The sequence below is a fragment of the Mya arenaria genome, chromosome 10 (assembly GCF_026914265.1).
Source record: "Mya arenaria isolate MELC-2E11 chromosome 10, ASM2691426v1".
NCBI lineage: Eukaryota > Metazoa > Mollusca > Bivalvia > Myida > Myidae > Mya > Mya arenaria.
In genome coordinates, this window is record NC_069131.1 from 23,777,797 (window position 1) to 23,795,162 (window position 17,366).

At 34.2% G+C, this 17,366-nt stretch overlaps 2 protein-coding genes across 11 annotated transcripts in view; both read left to right on the forward strand.

Annotated features, from left to right (window-relative positions):
* Positions 1-1,371, forward strand: part of LOC128204479 (serine-rich adhesin for platelets-like) — a gene marked incomplete at its 5' end in the record, with an annotated part of 5,470 nt that extends 4,099 nt beyond the window's left edge. Inside the window, 2 exons of the mRNA XM_052905893.1 lie at positions 14-42; positions 983-1,371. Coding sequence (XP_052761853.1) covers positions 14-42; positions 983-1,119 — 166 coding nt within the window. The remainder of the gene's footprint in view (positions 1-13; positions 43-982) is intronic.
* A 12,017-nt stretch (positions 1,372-13,388) lies between these two features.
* Positions 13,389-17,366, forward strand: LOC128205623 (cell death abnormality protein 1-like). Of its 10 annotated transcripts, none has more exons than XM_052907390.1 (6): positions 13,389-13,484; positions 14,451-14,591; positions 14,954-15,646; positions 15,809-15,947; positions 16,212-16,249; positions 16,830-17,313. In XM_052907390.1, exons 2-6 carry the CDS (start codon positions 14,531-14,533, stop codon positions 16,958-16,960), a joined length of 1,062 nt encoding a protein of 353 aa, XP_052763350.1. In that variant the 5' UTR covers positions 13,389-13,484; positions 14,451-14,530; the 3' UTR covers positions 16,961-17,313. The 10 variants fall into 10 exon arrangements, with proteins under 10 accessions (XP_052763350.1, XP_052763354.1, XP_052763348.1 ...); XM_052907388.1 differs by having other exon boundaries at positions 13,431-13,484; positions 14,521-14,591; XM_052907384.1 differs by lacking the exon at positions 13,389-13,484 and adding an exon at positions 13,495-13,712 and having other exon boundaries at positions 14,521-14,591; positions 16,830-17,316.

Here is a 17,366-nt window from a genome sequence, read left to right on the forward strand (position 1 = left end):
CGCTGCATTTCAGAAGACGAAGAAAGGACAGCATAGAAGCAGGTATTTTAAATAAATGAGCGGACGTATTGTATTAGTATTAAGTGCTTACATAACACATCGTTATAGATAATTAAATCAAAAAAAGAAATGAATTATCTTTTTATGCAGAAATGAACAATATATAACATATATAACTTTATAACAAAATCATAAATTATACATATAGATCAAACACTATATATATACTAGAAACGCAGTGACGGATATCTTGTTACATTGATACAAATGAATATTTATGCGAAAAGCTACAGAAACAAGCTCAGTAGCAAAAACCTGGTTTTTATGGCACTGGGTAAACGCCAAAGAAATAGAACATAAAATTAAAAACAAGAAACATGGAAGAACAGCAAAAAGCCCGATATTTACATGGATGATCACATTTGGTTTCCTCAGCATGTTTACTACATTAAATTATATTCTAGGTTGTTGCGATATGAAATCGCCGTTACAATTAATTAAGATCGTTGTGATACAGGGATGGCATGTTTTAGTTAAATTGACATATCGTATACTAGTTTATTTCATATATGCTTCTTAAGAGAAAGTTTGTTGACATATACCCACTAAAGTAGAACAGAACAAAGAAACTATATACTACGGGTTATCATCATTATAGTAAGTTGCTTATCAGACTTGCGATATTAAGTCGCTGTTTCACAAAATAAAGATCGTCGTTGATGTTGACGATACAGTGATGGCATGTTTCAGTTAAATTGACATATCATATACTAGTTTATTTCATATATGCTTCTTAAAAGAATGATCTGAGTTTGTTTGCATATACACACTGCCATAGAATAGAACAAAGAAACTATATAATGTGATATAACGGGTTATAATCATTATAGTAATTCACTTATTAGACTTGTGAATGTTCCAAATTGTAATACAATAATTGTTATTGTTTGCATAAATACATGTTATTTACGGAATATTTCAGATGCAAGAGCAGACGAAGAGGCAAGAACATACGAGCAGCTACAAGAACGGACAGAACAACCAATCTACCAGAACCAGAATGTCGATGACAATTGCACTGACAATTATGCCGTGTTGTTTACAGATACAAATATTTAATTCGTTATTTTTATCAATCATTCACATGAAATCACATGTGTTTGTGAGATGTAGTCTAGAGTGTATAAGGTGCATCACATAGTATTGCTTCTGATGATATAATCATTGTAATGTATATTACATACAAGAGTATTTAAAATGCCATGATAAACGTAGATCATGATTAATTATTGTCACGACTTTAAAACATCTAAACTCTTCTTGACCTGTGCACATATATCTCCATGTATTCGGAAATCGTTTTATGTTGAATACAACATGCTGTTTGCTGTTTTTATGTAAGTTTGATTAATTCCAAGATTTAAATATACTTGTAAGTAGTTGCTATTCCTGGGTTGGCTAGCGTCGGCATTCAGTGTTTGGCGTTTAAGTATGTACTGCATAATCAATTTAATTCAAGGAATATATCTACATAGTCTATATAAAACAGTATACGTCGGCTTCATTCGGTTTCAATTCCAGAACCGACGAGTAAACGAATTGAAGTTGTTAAAACCGCCGCCGTTAATTAAAATGAGACGATTGCGCACGTTGAGGATAATATGTGGACAAGGAACTGTGCAAACGATGACCTGACAGATTCGACTATATTTATTCAGTCGTATGCTTTTCAGCAGAGTCAATTGTTAAAACAACAACAACATAAACAATTCAATTAATATACTTTTTGTAATAATTTGTGATAAGACAAACGAAATAATGCTTAAGAACAGTAAAAGTTGAAATCAGATCAAATCCTCATTGAGATCACGCGAGCAGCTTTTCAAATGCTGTTATAAACAAACTCCTAGGGACGCAGCATTATCTGAGGCGGCTGTAAGCGAAGAATGGCCAGAAACTAAGTTCGGATGCCGTAAAGTATATTTTTATTGTTTTGAAGACGGAGTAACATTGTCTTCATACAAACATATTGTGATTGATATATGCACGATTAAAAAACTTATACTCAGAGGAGTAATAGTAGCGATGGCGCGAACAAGTAGGTTGACCGGATTCATAGACAAAGTAATAATTGGAATACATGGCAATATAGATAAATTTAGTACCTTAAGACAGCTGAAGAGAATCTAGGTGATCAGGCCACATTCAGTAGCCTTCCTGGACAGAGTTGACCAAGTCTATTAATATATTCGTCAGGGGCCCATATCCAGTTTTTCTTCTCGATATAGTCGAGCAAAACTATCAATCAATGAATATAACTACACAGTCTATATAAAACAGTATTCGCCGGCTTTATTCGGTTACAATCCCAATACCGACGATTCAATAGGTTGAAGTTTTAAACACCGCCGACGTTAATTAAAATGAGATGCCTGCATACGTTGAGGATAAAACATGGACAAGGAACTTTGCGAACGATGACCTGGCAGATTCGAATATATTTCTTCAGTCGTATGCTTTTCAGCAAAGCCATTTGTTTGGTCAACGCTGCCGGACGCTCATAATGTATGAATTTCCCTTCCACTCTGTCATGGCTATCACAGTAAAGAATTACCAATAGTTCTCGTATATTTTTTTATCATATGTTTTGCAAGGAATCGTCCTTTTAAATATTCATAAAAAGCACTGCAACTTTAAAAACCAATTATGTAAGGAGATATGTGACATTGTTTCTATCATGTTGAGTGCAAAATAATCGTGTAAATGAGTTGTATACGGACTCGTATAAGGTCAACCTTTAAGTTGAGACCAACTACGTTTTGCTCATTTGTAACGCAACTCAGGTATGGGCACGTGTCAGCAGATCAAGTAACCTTTGCTCAATTAGTCTGATAAGTGACATGACTTATTCAATGCAAGTTGTAATGGCGATGTCAATACGTTATACATTTTCTAACACCCTCTACATTATGATTATGATATATTGTCCATTAACGAATATTGACCACGGATGTGACACTTTGGGAAATTCTATGCATACTTTATATTTTTAAAAAAACGAAAATCAATATATAACTAGATGGTTGCGGACGTATTAAACGTTTGGTTATTTTTTTGAAGCTGCAATTTGCCAACATTGGTATTTATAAATACGTTTAAAACAGACGTGAATATGCAGCTGAACAAATTATAAAAATATGATCTTGAACGATTGAAAGATAAATAAATTGTCGTTTAGAATGTTAGAAGACGGAATTACATCTTTCTTACAATTTCATTATAATTCATGTTAAAAGGAATTAGTTACGCATAGGTTATTCGAGGTGAAAACGCCATCATATTCATACGAGAAAATATGACATCTCTAAAAAACATTTAATGTTATACATTTGTATAAATGTTTTAAACAATTTATAAAATAATTTATTCAAAAATATAATGATGCTCATGTTTCCCAGCTGCCGAGGCTTCTGCTCGAATCCCAGCCAATCATCACTTTGCTCTTTTGTCGAATGTAAGGGGAACAACAACATAAACCGTACCATATATGCAATCATTTAGTTTAAACTTATTTAATTTTACAGTGATTGTGAAACAAGCTTTTGCAACTTATATTAATCACTTTCGTTGAAACGGTGTTGCGCGAGATTGTGGTTTGTGGGGAAAACCGGAGTACCCGGAGTACACGGAGTACCCGGAGGAAACCCACTTGTCCGACTTGGTGACCACAAACCAAACTCACATGCGCCCAGGCCGGGAATCGAATCAGAGAAGATTAACGAAATAATGATATTGAAGAGTGATACTTGTAAACGATTTAAAACGCGTGTAGTTCGTAAAATGCTGTCATAAAACCATTGACTATGTATTAAGTTAAACAGATGGAAGAATTGAAGTTGATTCATCGACAGCTCAAGTGAACAACGGTCAGGGGATTAGTTCTGGTGCCGTTTAGCATTTCTTATTATTCTAAAAACGAAATAGCATGGTCGTAATACATACGATGGTAATAAATATCTGCACGATTAAAACAACATTTACTCGGATGAGTAATATAGTTGCCGTGGCGCAAACAACTACGTCGGCCGGATTCATGGACAACGTAATGTTTGGAATACATGGAAATATACATCAATGTAGAACCTTAAAATTCCTAAAGAGAAGACAGGTCATCAGCCCACATCCAGTTACCTTGCTTTACAAAGTCGACCAAATCCATTCATAAAGTCGTCTGCGGCCCACATACAGTAACCCTCATAGACATAGACGACCAAAACTATCTACGAATTCGTATACAGCCCACATACAGTAACTCTCATAGACAAATTTGACCGAACCTAGCCACCAGTTCAACTGAGGCACACCTCTAGTATCCCTCTTGAACATAATCGGCCAAACCTATCCACCAATTCCACTGAGACCAATACCTAGTAATCCCATGGACATAATCGGTCAAACCTATCCACCAATTCCACTGAGACCAATACCTAGTAATCCCATGGACATAATCGGTCAAACCTATCCACCAATTCCACTGAGACCAATACCTAGTAATCCCATGGACATAATCGGTCAAACCTATCCAACAGTTCCTCTGGGATCAACATCCAGTAACCCGCATTGATAAAGTCGGCAAAACCTATCCACCAATTCCACTGAAACCCACATCCAGTATTCCCATGGACATAGTCGACGAAATCTATCCATCAATCCGTCTGGGGCCAACATCCGTTACCCCTCCTGAGCATAGCTTACGAAAACGTTCTACTAATTCGTCTGGGGCCCACATCTAATATTACCATGGACATAGTCGACGAAACCTATCCATCAATACATCCGGTATCCCTAATGAGCATAGGTGACGAAACCTTTCTACTAATTGGTGTAGGGCCCAGGTCAGGTACCACTTCAAGGCATAGTCGACCAAAGGTCTTGGGCCCATAACCATTACACCTCATAGACATAAAAATAGTCAACTAAACATATTTTCCCAATTTGGCTTGGGATCTAAAGGAAAATCACGTAACTATAGTAGTTTACGAATAACATATAGTATATATCAAGATGTATTAGATAGTGGGATTTAAGGCATATATAATAATAGCCTCATTCTTAATAGTTAGATTTTAACTTCTGGTATAGTAAATTTGTTATACTATTTCATTGAGTATATTCAACATCAAGTTTAAGTGTTCAGAGGCATACAACATCAACATTTCCATTCTTTTGAAAACAAGCCGATCATCTGAATCCAAACGCGTTCGAGCTGCTCTATTAAGATCTTCAATTGAAATTATTGTTATTATTTATTTTTGCTAGATTTCGTTTTTCTACGTTTTCGTATTTCAGTGGTAAAAAATGACCGTTATTTGGGGGCTGATTGTAACAAAACTGTATAACAAATAGGTGTGTTACATTTTGAATAGAAAATGTTGTTGTTTTTTTACGTTCATATCTAACTCTGTCTATTATGAAATTATTCTCATCCAATTTCAATAAAAAAAGAAGCCCTACAATCTCTCTACATGCACGCTGAAGAATAAATAATAATAATATATTAATGAAGTAAATAGTAAATATATTTACATTATTCTGTTAAACGATCGATAGCTAAACATGTAAACAGAGAAATCAGTTTTACACGAGACACAGTCAAGGATACAACTACATTTTTCGGTGACGTGAAAGAACTGTATTTTGATCGCACACCAACATTTAACACATTTGTTTTACTAAGAAATAGAAAACTGTCATTCTGCGTCATTCAAATATAAAAAATATATGCTTAAAAACAACGATAGAAATAATGTTTTCTTCTGATCACATACTATTTCAAATAGCCGATGGTGTGTGATTCTTGCACAACATTTCGTTATCTAATCTGACCAAGATTTATAACAATTTCTTTGGACTTTAATATTTAATCTTTCTTCTTCATGGAGGCATGACCAATACTTCAGACCATTTATGTGGACTGTTACAGTTAATCTGTCCTATTCATGGTGAAGGGTATGACGTCACATTCAACATAATAACCTGTACAGTAGATTACTTCAGTTAAATCAGAACCAACCTACTCGGTTTTTAAGTACGACAATGATTTACGTTATGCTACAGAAGTTTTAAACCTATGTTATCAGTCGTTGTCAACAATTAATACGTATATATTTGACCGATTTGAGAAATTATTTATCATGTGCATCTTTTGCAAATTCAAACCAAATCGGAAATGATATATTATAGATTAGTTGCTCCACACACAGTCACAACCCTGTGCTTCCGCATGTGGAAATTCGTTGAAGTAATGGCAAGATATATGTTCAGCCATCGAGCGTTCCGGGCAATGTGTATACTCGGCCAAAACCGTTAATATATTTACATGATAGTATGATAGGTATCCTTCAAAATAAAAATTTCCCCCTGAATGTACAATCAATTATGGTGCATTTCAGTATTGCGTGAGTTCTTTTTGTCATAGGTATACACACATTTTATGTCAGAATAAGGAAGGTGAAATAATAAAGATATGCGATACACGAAACGAATATGTGATAAAAGACAAAACACTTTGAGTGCACAACATTCATCAATAAGGCATTGCCGTATAAGAAATAGTAAGGTATTTCATGGATACCTGACAAGAGCGTGCTCAGCCATCATGCCATCTTGACAAAGCGTATACTCAGCCGCAGCTGTTTAAACATGAAGCAGAATGGCCTGAACTTTATTATGATTAATCTTAATGAAATCCCTTATTTGTTTTACAGCATATCAGTTCACATATATATTCATATAGAGTATATCAGTATATACATTGGTCGCTGTTTTATCTGACCGCGCTGTTTTAGCCCAACAAGACATTGTTTTCGTCTGCCACATGACGTTATTCCTGCAAATGGAACGAGCAGCGCCATTCTGTTCTAAATCGATATTCGAGTAATAAACAGATTAAATATAAATGATAGTGTACCTATTCCAGAAAAAGTAAAATATTCAATTGACACCCTTTATCACCATTTTTAACGTCCTTGAATACATTCACTAAAATTCGAAAAAAATACCTGACAACTACCAATACATGCATCATTGACACAACAATGAAGGACTTGGCCTGTACGGGATATAGATATACTAAACGTAACAGCGTCCGATTAACAAGCGGTCTGAAACTACTCAAAAGCAGTAAACAATACGTGTTACCTCGTTCATGACTAAAGGGAATTAATGCATACAATTAATATCTGACTGTTGATGTCCTGAGTGGTGTTGCTTTGTTTGTAGATAATACAACATATCCCTCTCTTCATGAATCAATTAAATTCAATATATTCAATTAAGATCATTTAATTTGACATTTTGCAATAAACTATGAAAAAGCTCATATTTTTATAAAGCTGATTATATTTGAAATTCTAGACTTTTAATACTTAATAAGTTAAGAACTGCAAACATGGATACCTTTTATTTATCAATACAGTTTAAATTGGTTCTATTTCCTGTTGTCTTATTGAAAATGTTCAATGGTAAAGCCTTTTCTCACATTAATAAGTATAAAGCAAAGGAAGTGAATAAATAGGAAATCCGTAATAACCAGACGGATACTGTTAATTAGTCAAAGAGAGTGTACACACGTGTTCTGATTCATTAAGTGTTTATTGTTGTTTATGATTTTAACTAGTTACAACGAATTAGAATAGACATTTTTCCCTTAGCATAAGCTAACATTAAGCGTTATGAGGGCATCACACGCCACACCAGATGTAAGGTAAACCGGATTCCAGCCCATGATTGTGTTGTTTCAGATGCCGAGGTTAAGTACGCCTGATTTCAGCCCATTGTTGCATTGTAAGGTACGCCGGATTCCAGCCCATTTTAATGTTGTTTTAGTGCCAAGGTTTGGAACGTCGGGTTCTTCAATCTGGCTTCATTTGGTAAAATAACATACAGAACCAACAACAGCACATTTATTTTATTTTTCTTTTGGAGAGAGAATTCTACAAAACTTCTTCGGCTCCAACGTCGAATACATGGACCTACGCTGTTCACGTTGGCTAGATATTTAAGTGAAATCTGGTAAAATGAAAAAATATTGAAAGAAATGTTTCATTTGGGACAATGTACATTAAAGTGTTCAAGTGAACATCAATCTAAAATAAAGATAAAACAGTATTAATTCCATCCTGCTAAGAACTGATATTGCATCAATATACTTGCGCCTTTTGTTTAATTATATGAAGACATGTAGGGTATGGATGCACGCACAGAATCGACGTGGCTGAGTCACAATTGAATTAGATATCATATCAATGCTATAAACACTCATTTGGCATGATAGCTAAGTAAGTATGTGATTTGCAAAAAATGCATTTGATTTATTAACTATGTTTATAATATTCGAAATCAAAGGAAATTTTATATTTTAAATATAAATCATTATATGATTTCCGGAAATTCATAGAGATTTATCAGTGAATACGTTTAGTCACTGTTTTGATCTTTTAACCTGATCTCACTTTCAAATAAAATGCCAGCGATCACAGAGCTCAGACACAGTTTCAACGACGTCACTTTAAAAATGACGTTGGTACACATACAATTTGACGCGCTTTTTGAAGATACTAAAACTAGCAGTGATTATATATTATATTTAGCCATAATCGCACAATGAGCACCGTGAGCGCACAATCTGTGAAATATATTGGGGTATTACACCGATATAACTAGATAACTAGTTATCCTCTATTTATTTATAGTTCAACTTAGACATTTATGTATTGTGTGAAGTAACTGAGATTTATCAGTGAAATATCAGTGAAATATTTAACTCACAGACACTAACAATTATCATCTTTTTGCTTTTAGTTCAACGTAGACATTTAAGACTATGACAAAATTATTGTAAAGTGTATAAAATCGCTCGAGGTTCAAGATAACGCGCATACTTTAATATATATTTTTCTCATCCCTACCATGCCGGCCTTACACATCTATTTCAGCAGCTGATTAATATTAGAAATGACCATGGAAGCAAATATGCAAAACACATAAACGGTTAACAGACATGATTATGGATTTGCATATAACAAACCGCAAAAAGAAAAGGGAAAACGCAACTTTCCCTTTTCAGCATGGTAACATTTTAATCCAACAGAAACCATTTGCAGTCTCGTCAAAGGGTTTGTGTATGACTTGAAATATTTCTGGGCATATTACCAAAACCCTTCATAGTATAGTATTGAAGGTTATAGTGGTGTTTTCTACATATTGGAGAATATTCCCAAAGTCATCAATATTATACGAAGAGATGTCCATGTTCTCTTGGAATATTACCAACTGAATCTTGGAATGTTGGTAACATTACAAAAACATTATGCGAGTATTGCCAGATGAATTGAAACAAAAACATAATCATCAAAATTATGCCGAGAAAAAAAGCTAGGAAATGGTCACAAATATTTGGTAACATTCCCAGAGTAAATTATGAACATTTTCTGCTAAAATTCTAAACATCATCTTGGATATAATGTCCAGGTTTTCTGGAAATATGTTCAATTTTATAATGTAAAAGTTGGTAACATTACCAAAACATTTTGGAAATATTACCAAACAATACATACTGTAGATTTGGAAGTTATGGTAGGGTTTTCAACATTTACGGGAACATTCCCCAACTTATCGATATTATGTATGTGGACAGATTTTCTAAAGAAAATTCTAAAACTAAGAATAGTCACAAGTATTTTGGTAATATTCCCAAAATAAATGATGGACATTTTCTTTTCTGCTAGCATTATCAGATTCATCTTGGATAAAATGTCCAGGTTTTCTGGTAATATTACCAATTTGATTTTGAAATATTTGGTAACATTTTGGGAATATTACCAGATGAACTGAAACAAAATAGTCCAACAGAAATCTTTGGAAACTCAAAACAGTGTTTCTGTAGGACTATAATTATTTCTGGGAATATTACCAAACAGTTCCAAGTAAGGTATTGAAAACTTTAGCAGGGCTTTATAACATTTGTGGGAATATTCCCCAAATTATCGATATTAAGCAGAGGGATTTTCTAAAATATTCTAAACCTAATAATAGCCACAAATGTTTGATAATGTTCCCAAAATAAATTATGAACATTTTCTGCTAGCATTCTTAAATTCATCCTGGATATAATGTCCAGGTTTTCTAGTAATATAAACAAACTGATCTTGAAATATTTGGTAATATTACCAAACCAATATATTGAGAATATTACCAAACTCTTCATAGTATGGTATAAAATATTTTATTATAATATTTACACTAAGTAGAAAATAATGAGGATTTCAGTTCAAAATTGAGCGGTTTTCTATGTTCCAGTCCATAATGAACGGTGTCCCAAATTTCAAGTGTGGGGTCGATTGATGGTTGGAATGGGTGATGACTTTTATCATTTTTCAATTGAACTTAAAGTGAAACGCCGATTTTAGCGAACATTATGGTTATATTATTTAATATTAAACATAAATAACGTCGTTAAAATATTTCTTTTGTACACATCGTTTCTTTTCGTTACAGAATTCAAACAAACGTGTGGTGGGCATATCCAGAATAATTGTGACCTAATATAAGATTGACACGATAATGATGATCGCTGCCTCTAAATATTACACAATAATTTAGACGAAAAAATTATCGGTAATAATGCGTTTTGTATATACTTTGGTACTGGAAAATAACAAAAATACAAATTGAAAGCATTTAAACTAAAGTTTTGATTTAAGATGTAAGATGATGGGCAATGGACATGATTGGTCTAGGCACACCACCTGACCGCTGGCCGTCTTATCATTGGATAACTTTGCTCAAAAGTCATGCTTAAGTTATGTACGGCTCAATGCACAGAATTACCTTAATCCTGATTCAGTTTAACCGGCAGATACATAACTTTGTTTTATGCAGGCATAACATTTTATCTGGTAAATGACTTTTATTGCTACGAAAACATTATAGAAGTAGCGACATTAAACTATAATATAGTGGTACTTTCAAACATTTGTTTTCATTATGTAATAAGCCCAGTTGGCATGCTGAACACTAGTATAAGCCCAGTTGGCATGCTGAACACTAGTATAAGCCCAGTTGGCATGCTGAACACTAGTATAAGCCCAGTTGGCATGTTGAACACTAGTATAAGCCCAGTTGGCATGCTGAACACTAGTATAAGCCCAGTTGGCATGCTGAACACTAGTATAAGTCCAGTTGGCATGTTGAACACTAGTATAAGCCCAGTTGGCATGTTGAACACTAGTATAAGCCCAGTTGGCATGTTGAACACTAGTATAAGCCCAGTTGGCATGTTGAACACTAGTATAAGCCCAGTTGGCATGCTGAACACTAGTATAAGCCCAGTTGGCATGCTGAACACTAGTATAAGCCCAGTTGGCATGCTGAACACTAGTATAAGCCCAGTTGGCATGTTGAACACTAGTATAAGCCCAGTTGGCATGCTGAACACTAGTATAAGCCCAGTTGGCATGTTGAACACTAGTATAAGCCCAGTTGGCATGTTGAACACTAGTATAAGCCCAGTTGGCATGTTGAACACTAGTATAAGCCCAGTTGGCATGTTGAACACTAGTATAAGCCCAGTTGGCATGCTGAACACTAGTATAAGCCCAGTTGGCATGTTGAACACTAGTATAAGCCCAGTTGGCATGCTGAACACTAGTATAAGCAAAGTTGGCATGTTGAACACTAGTATAAGCCCAGTTGGCATGCTGAACACTAGTATAAGCCCAGTTGGCATGTTGAACACTAGTATAAGCCCAGTTGGCATGTTGAACACTAGTATAAGCCCAGTTGGCATGCTGAACACTAGTATAAGCCCAGTTGGCATGCTGAACACTAGTATAAGCCCAGTTGGCATGTTGAACACTAGTATAAGCCCAGTTGGCATGTTGAACACTAGTATAAGCCCAGTTGGCATGTTGAACACTAGTATAAGCCCAGTTGGCATGCTGAACACTAGTATAAGCCCAGTTGGCATGCTGAACACTAGTATAACCTTGTTGAGAAACACAATGTAAGGACCCAATCAAACGAGCTTTATCAATGAATTGAAGGAAAACATGAACTGTCACTCAAACGCGACTTAACTTGTGGTTTAAACTTGTTTATATGTGCGTAACCTTACACTAATTTGCACTTACATAAGACTTAAAGTTACATTGTTATCACAGAATACGAGCAACTTTTCCTGCTTTGTTTCCCGCTTCTGTGTGCGGATTTGTTAAATTTAAAATTAACTGTAGCAAAACACATTGGTTCACATAAACGGATTATAAATTGGTCAGGGTGCAAACTGTTTGATCTTGTCTTAGACTTTTTATTCAAACGTTAAAAATTGCTGAGTCAACAAGATTGTTGTACCTGTTTATTAAGGAACATCTATAATCAAAACAAGAACATTTGTGCTTAAAAATGTATAATTTCATTATAATGGAGTGTGGTAGCTTAAATCGTATTGGATGATGTTTGTTTGGCAGTATATGTTCGTACTTACATGAGTCTCAATAAAGACATTATAGATAAAAAGAAATATTATTGATAAATAAGACGATGTTAAACCATATGAGTTCTTTTATTAGAATAATTTTAATTCCGACAAAATATTTGATAGGGTAAAATGCATTTAAACTTCCATCTTAAATTGGTGTTCTATTGTAGAATATTACTCATTACCTTGCCCAGATGGAACAAGACTCGCCGCATAATCTCTGGTGTGTTATATAACAGTAAATACCCACTGAACAAATTCACCGCACCTGCGAGAAATTTCAACCTGCATTGACGCTTATTGGTAGTTGCGTTAGTAAAAGGACATATATATTCCCCTAGGCTTAATCATGTTGTATAAACTTGACATGACTTTCGTCAGCAGAGCGATCAAAGTGCGTTCAACAATATTTCCACTTAAATAAATATTTTATCGTTCTTCAACTTCATTTTAAAGACAATTGCTTTCTTTACGTTTCTACTGTCTTTTATTGTTGATTTTTTTCACTCACATAATGTTATGTTAATTTATTCATTCTATATGTATCCAGCAAAAGTTCAAATGTATATGAATGTATTTGATTATTAATGAGCTATTTATATAATGTGTTCATCGGCCTTCTAAATTATTTAAAAAAAAGATAATTGTGTACGTTTTTAATGATTTTGTAAACATTATTACTCGCATTGTTTCAGGTCAATCAATTTGCATTATAATGTTATAAAGCAACATTTCAAAAAGATCAATAAATATATTTCATGAAGGTTGGATGATCGCAAATCCTGATGTTATCTGAACATGTAAATAGGAAATCCGTATTTAAAGCTGGTAATTAAGATAATACTAAGGGCTTCTTAGCAAATACATACGCATGCGATTGTTGCATGTCTTAAGCATTTAAACAGGGGACGGATAGTGTTACAAAGTTATATACGTGCACAAATATGTAAGTGTGTTATTTAATTTTAAGGAACTGATTTACAATCAAAAGTGAATCATATTAAATTATCGACGGTGCCATTATGCCTCATCTATTTATCATTTTAATTATTATCTTAGAGCTTTTCAATAATAATCATGGAATTCAAAAACAAATCAGAAAACAATAAAGCGGCATGAGGACATCATCTGCATTTTGGTACGCCAGATATCGTTTTTCGGATGCCAAGGTTAGGTACGCCGGATTAGAAGTAGTAGTACTAGTAATAGTAGTAGCAGCATCAGTAGCAGCAGCAGAAACGACAGCAGCAGTTATAGTAGTAGTAGTAGTAGTAGTAGTAGTAGTAGTAGTAGTAGTAGTAGTAGTAGTAATAGTAGTAGTAGTAGTAGTGGTGGTGGTGGTGGTGGTGGTGGTGGTGGTGGTGGTGGTAGTAGTAGTAGTAGTAGTAGTAGTAGTAGTAGTAGTAGTAGTAGTAGTAGTAGTAGAAGTAGTAGTAGTAGTAGTAGTAGTAGTAGTAGTAGTAGTAGTAGTAGTAGTAGTAGTAGTAGTAGTAGTAGTAGTAGTAGTAGTAGTAGTAGTAGTAGTAGTAGTAGTAGTAGTAGTACTAGTAGTAGTAGTAGTAGTAGTAGTAGTAGTAGTAGTAGTAGTAGTGATAGTACATTATTGGTTGCCTCAATTGTGCAGGAAATTATAAAAAAATATTTGAACTATATAGTATATGATGCATATTTCAGTTAAAAATTGAGCGGTCTTCTTGATTCCGGTATTAAATAAACTATGTTTCGGATTCCATGTGTGTTGTTTAGTCGGGCCTGAGAAAGGTGAATACCCCCATCATACTTCAATGGCACCTTCAAAGTAAACCATTGTTTTCTATAGTATACATTTTGGTTAAACAATACAGTATTAGATATATTCAAAGTCGTTAGAGTATCGACCTGTTTTGTGCACATACTTTACTACCGTTGCAAGATCGAATAGGTGATACGTGTATCCTGGAAATGGTATGGTCCATTTGATAAACAATAAAGAACTACTACAGGAAAGACGGAATGATGAAGATGACAGGTGGAACGACCTTGATTGCATTCACAACACTTCTTCTGACATTAAGTAAGTCTTTTTATTGGCAGTTGAATTAATACGTTCATTATAAGTTTTTTTTAATACAGTTGTTTAATTGTTTTTCTTTTCTAAAATCAGTTCTATTTTGTAATGTTGAATAATGCGCTTGACCAATTATGTTGCATTGTATTATCGGATTGAATGTACACTCAAAATTGTGCATGCCATGTGTTACTGTAAGACACAACATACATGTATACAAACTGTCGTATTGAACAAGACACAAAATAATATAATAAAGAGGTTCAAATATCAAGTTTGAAGTTATACTTTCAAGACAAAACAAAATAAATTTAACTGCAAAAACAAACGCTGAAGTCTCCGCTCATTTGTATTGATTTTACCTTTAGTTTTCCAGGCGTGGTGCCAAGACTTTTCCCCGTACCCCTGCAGTTATAAGTGCAAAAAATCAATGTGCGACTTACATGGAAATTGCATGGAATGCGCTGACCAAAATTTCACTGGTAGTACATGTGATAGATGCATTGAAGGAAAATATGGGTATCAGTGTGACTTAAATTGCCCGCTAAGATGTTTATCTTGTGATTCTGCAACTAAATGTAGTTCATGTAAAAAAGGGTTTAATGGTCTCACGTGCTCCGTGAAGATGGAATGCCCTGATAATTGCTACAACGATGCTTGTTTAAGCTCGGGTATATGTGAATCATGCAAGAACGGATTCTTTGGGCATTATTGCAATATGTTTTGTTCAGAAAATTGCAAATACAGTACTTGCTCTCAGGATGGTACTTGTATTAACGGCTGTAAGGAAGGATTTCGTGGAGCAAGATGTGAACAAAAGACTTGTCCTGTTAATTGCAATCAAAACAATAGGTGCTTTGGATGTTATGTTAGTAATTTCGGGCCTTCATGTTCTCTTACCTGTAGCTTATGTAAAGATAACGAATGCTCAGAACACCATCTTAAAGCCGTGAAATGCGTCTCTCCTAACGGTGGATTTATTGGTTGCATTCAAGCGTACGGCCAATTCATACTTGAATGTGAGACTGGGTACCAATGGACAGATGCAGGATGTATTGATGGTAAAAAAAAACGATATATATATATATATAAGTTTTTAAATGGTAATTTTTTGCAGCGAAAACATTATGAACTCATTGTGGTAAATACCTGAGTAGACTTGCACGAAATTCTTGCATTTTTGTTATTCAATTTAACCTTTAATTTCCGAATATTATCCGAAGCATCCGACGCAAGCCCAATCGATAAAGACAATGGTGACGCTGCTGGAACGTCTGGAGCAGCAATAGGTGGCGTTGTTGGTGGTGGTGTCTCCCTTCTCGCAATTGCCCTTGCCATCGGGATGTTCATCCGTATGTGGAGGTATGTGATTTTACGTTAAGCGGTTAACCTTACGAAATAATGTCTTAAGTGGATTGTTTAGTTTAAATTAACACATATTTCAAATTGGTATTGATTTGTTTTGATCACTGCAAAAGACAAAGGTGCTTTTAAATAAACTATTCATATAAATTTTCATCATAAATCAAGTAGTTAACTTAATAATATTCCATCAGTTTTACTAAACGGTTTCTAAAGATTCATTTAAATTGTATCAATACTTGCACATTGATCGCTGCATTTTAGAAGACGAAGAAAGGACAGTAACGGCGGCATAGAAGGAGGTTCGTATTTGTAATGAATAAGCGGACTTATTGTATTAGTATTAAGTGCTTGTATAACATATCCCTGTAAATAATTAAATTGAAAAGAAAGGTGCATTATCCTTTTATGCAGAAATGAACAATATATAAAATATATAAGTTAATTACAAAATCATAAATTATGTAAATCAAACAAGATATATACTAAATTCATAGTGATGGATATCTTGTTACGTTGATACAGGTGACACCCGACATGGATGATCACATTTGGTTTCCTCAGCATGTTTACTACAATTTATTATGTCCTAGGTTATTGCGATATTAAGTCGCTGTTTTACTAAATACAGATCGTTGTTGATCTTGACGATACAGTGATGGCATGTTTCAGTTCAATTGACATATCATATACTAGTTTATTTCATATATGCTTCTTAAAAGAAGGGTCTGAGTTAGTTTGCATATACACACTGCCGTAGAATAGAACAAAGAAACTATATAATGTGAAATAACGGGTTATAATCACTTGGGAATGTTCCGAATCGTAATACAATAAAGGTTAATATTTGCATAAATCCATGTTATTGACGGTATATTTTAGACGCTCGAGCAGACGAAGAAGCTAGAACATACGAACCGCTACAAAAACGGACAGAACAACCAATTTACCAGAATGCCAATGACAATGGCACTGACAATTATGCGGTGTTGTTTGCTGATACAAATTTTTAATCCGTTTTTCTTTTCGAATTACTTACATAACATCGTATGTGTTTGTGAGGTGTAATCTATTAGAGTGTAAAATTTGAATGACATATTAATGCTTCTGTCATGAAAATTATACATGAATATAACGTAAAACAAGTATTTTAAATGCCATGATGAACGTAGATCATGAATAATTCGTGTCAAAACTTTAAAACATCTTAATTTTTCTTGCCCTGTGCATATAGATATCAATGTATTCGAAAATTGTTTTATGTTGAATGAATCATGCTATCTGCTGTTTTGTTTGTAAGTTTGACTTATTCCAAGATTCCTGTATACTTGTATGTTGATGTTATTCCTGGGTTTGCTAGCGTCATCATTCAGTGTTTTGCGTAAATGCATAAACTGCATAATCAATTCAATTCAAAGA

What these genes read in the sequence shown, in the direction of transcription:
- LOC128205623 (XM_052907384.1), top strand. Translation starts at nt 13,654, where the DNA reads ATGAGGACATCATCTGCATTTTGGTACGCCAGATATCGTTTTTCGGAT. An exon ending in ATGTTCATCCGTATGTGGAG is followed by an intron (nt 15,948 to 16,211) that starts GTATGTGATTTT and finishes GCTGCATTTTAG; the next exon opens with AAGACGAAGAAAGGACAGTA. An exon ending in TAACGGCGGCATAGAAGGAG is followed by an intron (nt 16,250 to 16,829) that starts GTTCGTATTTGT and finishes GGTATATTTTAG; the next exon opens with ACGCTCGAGCAGACGAAGAA.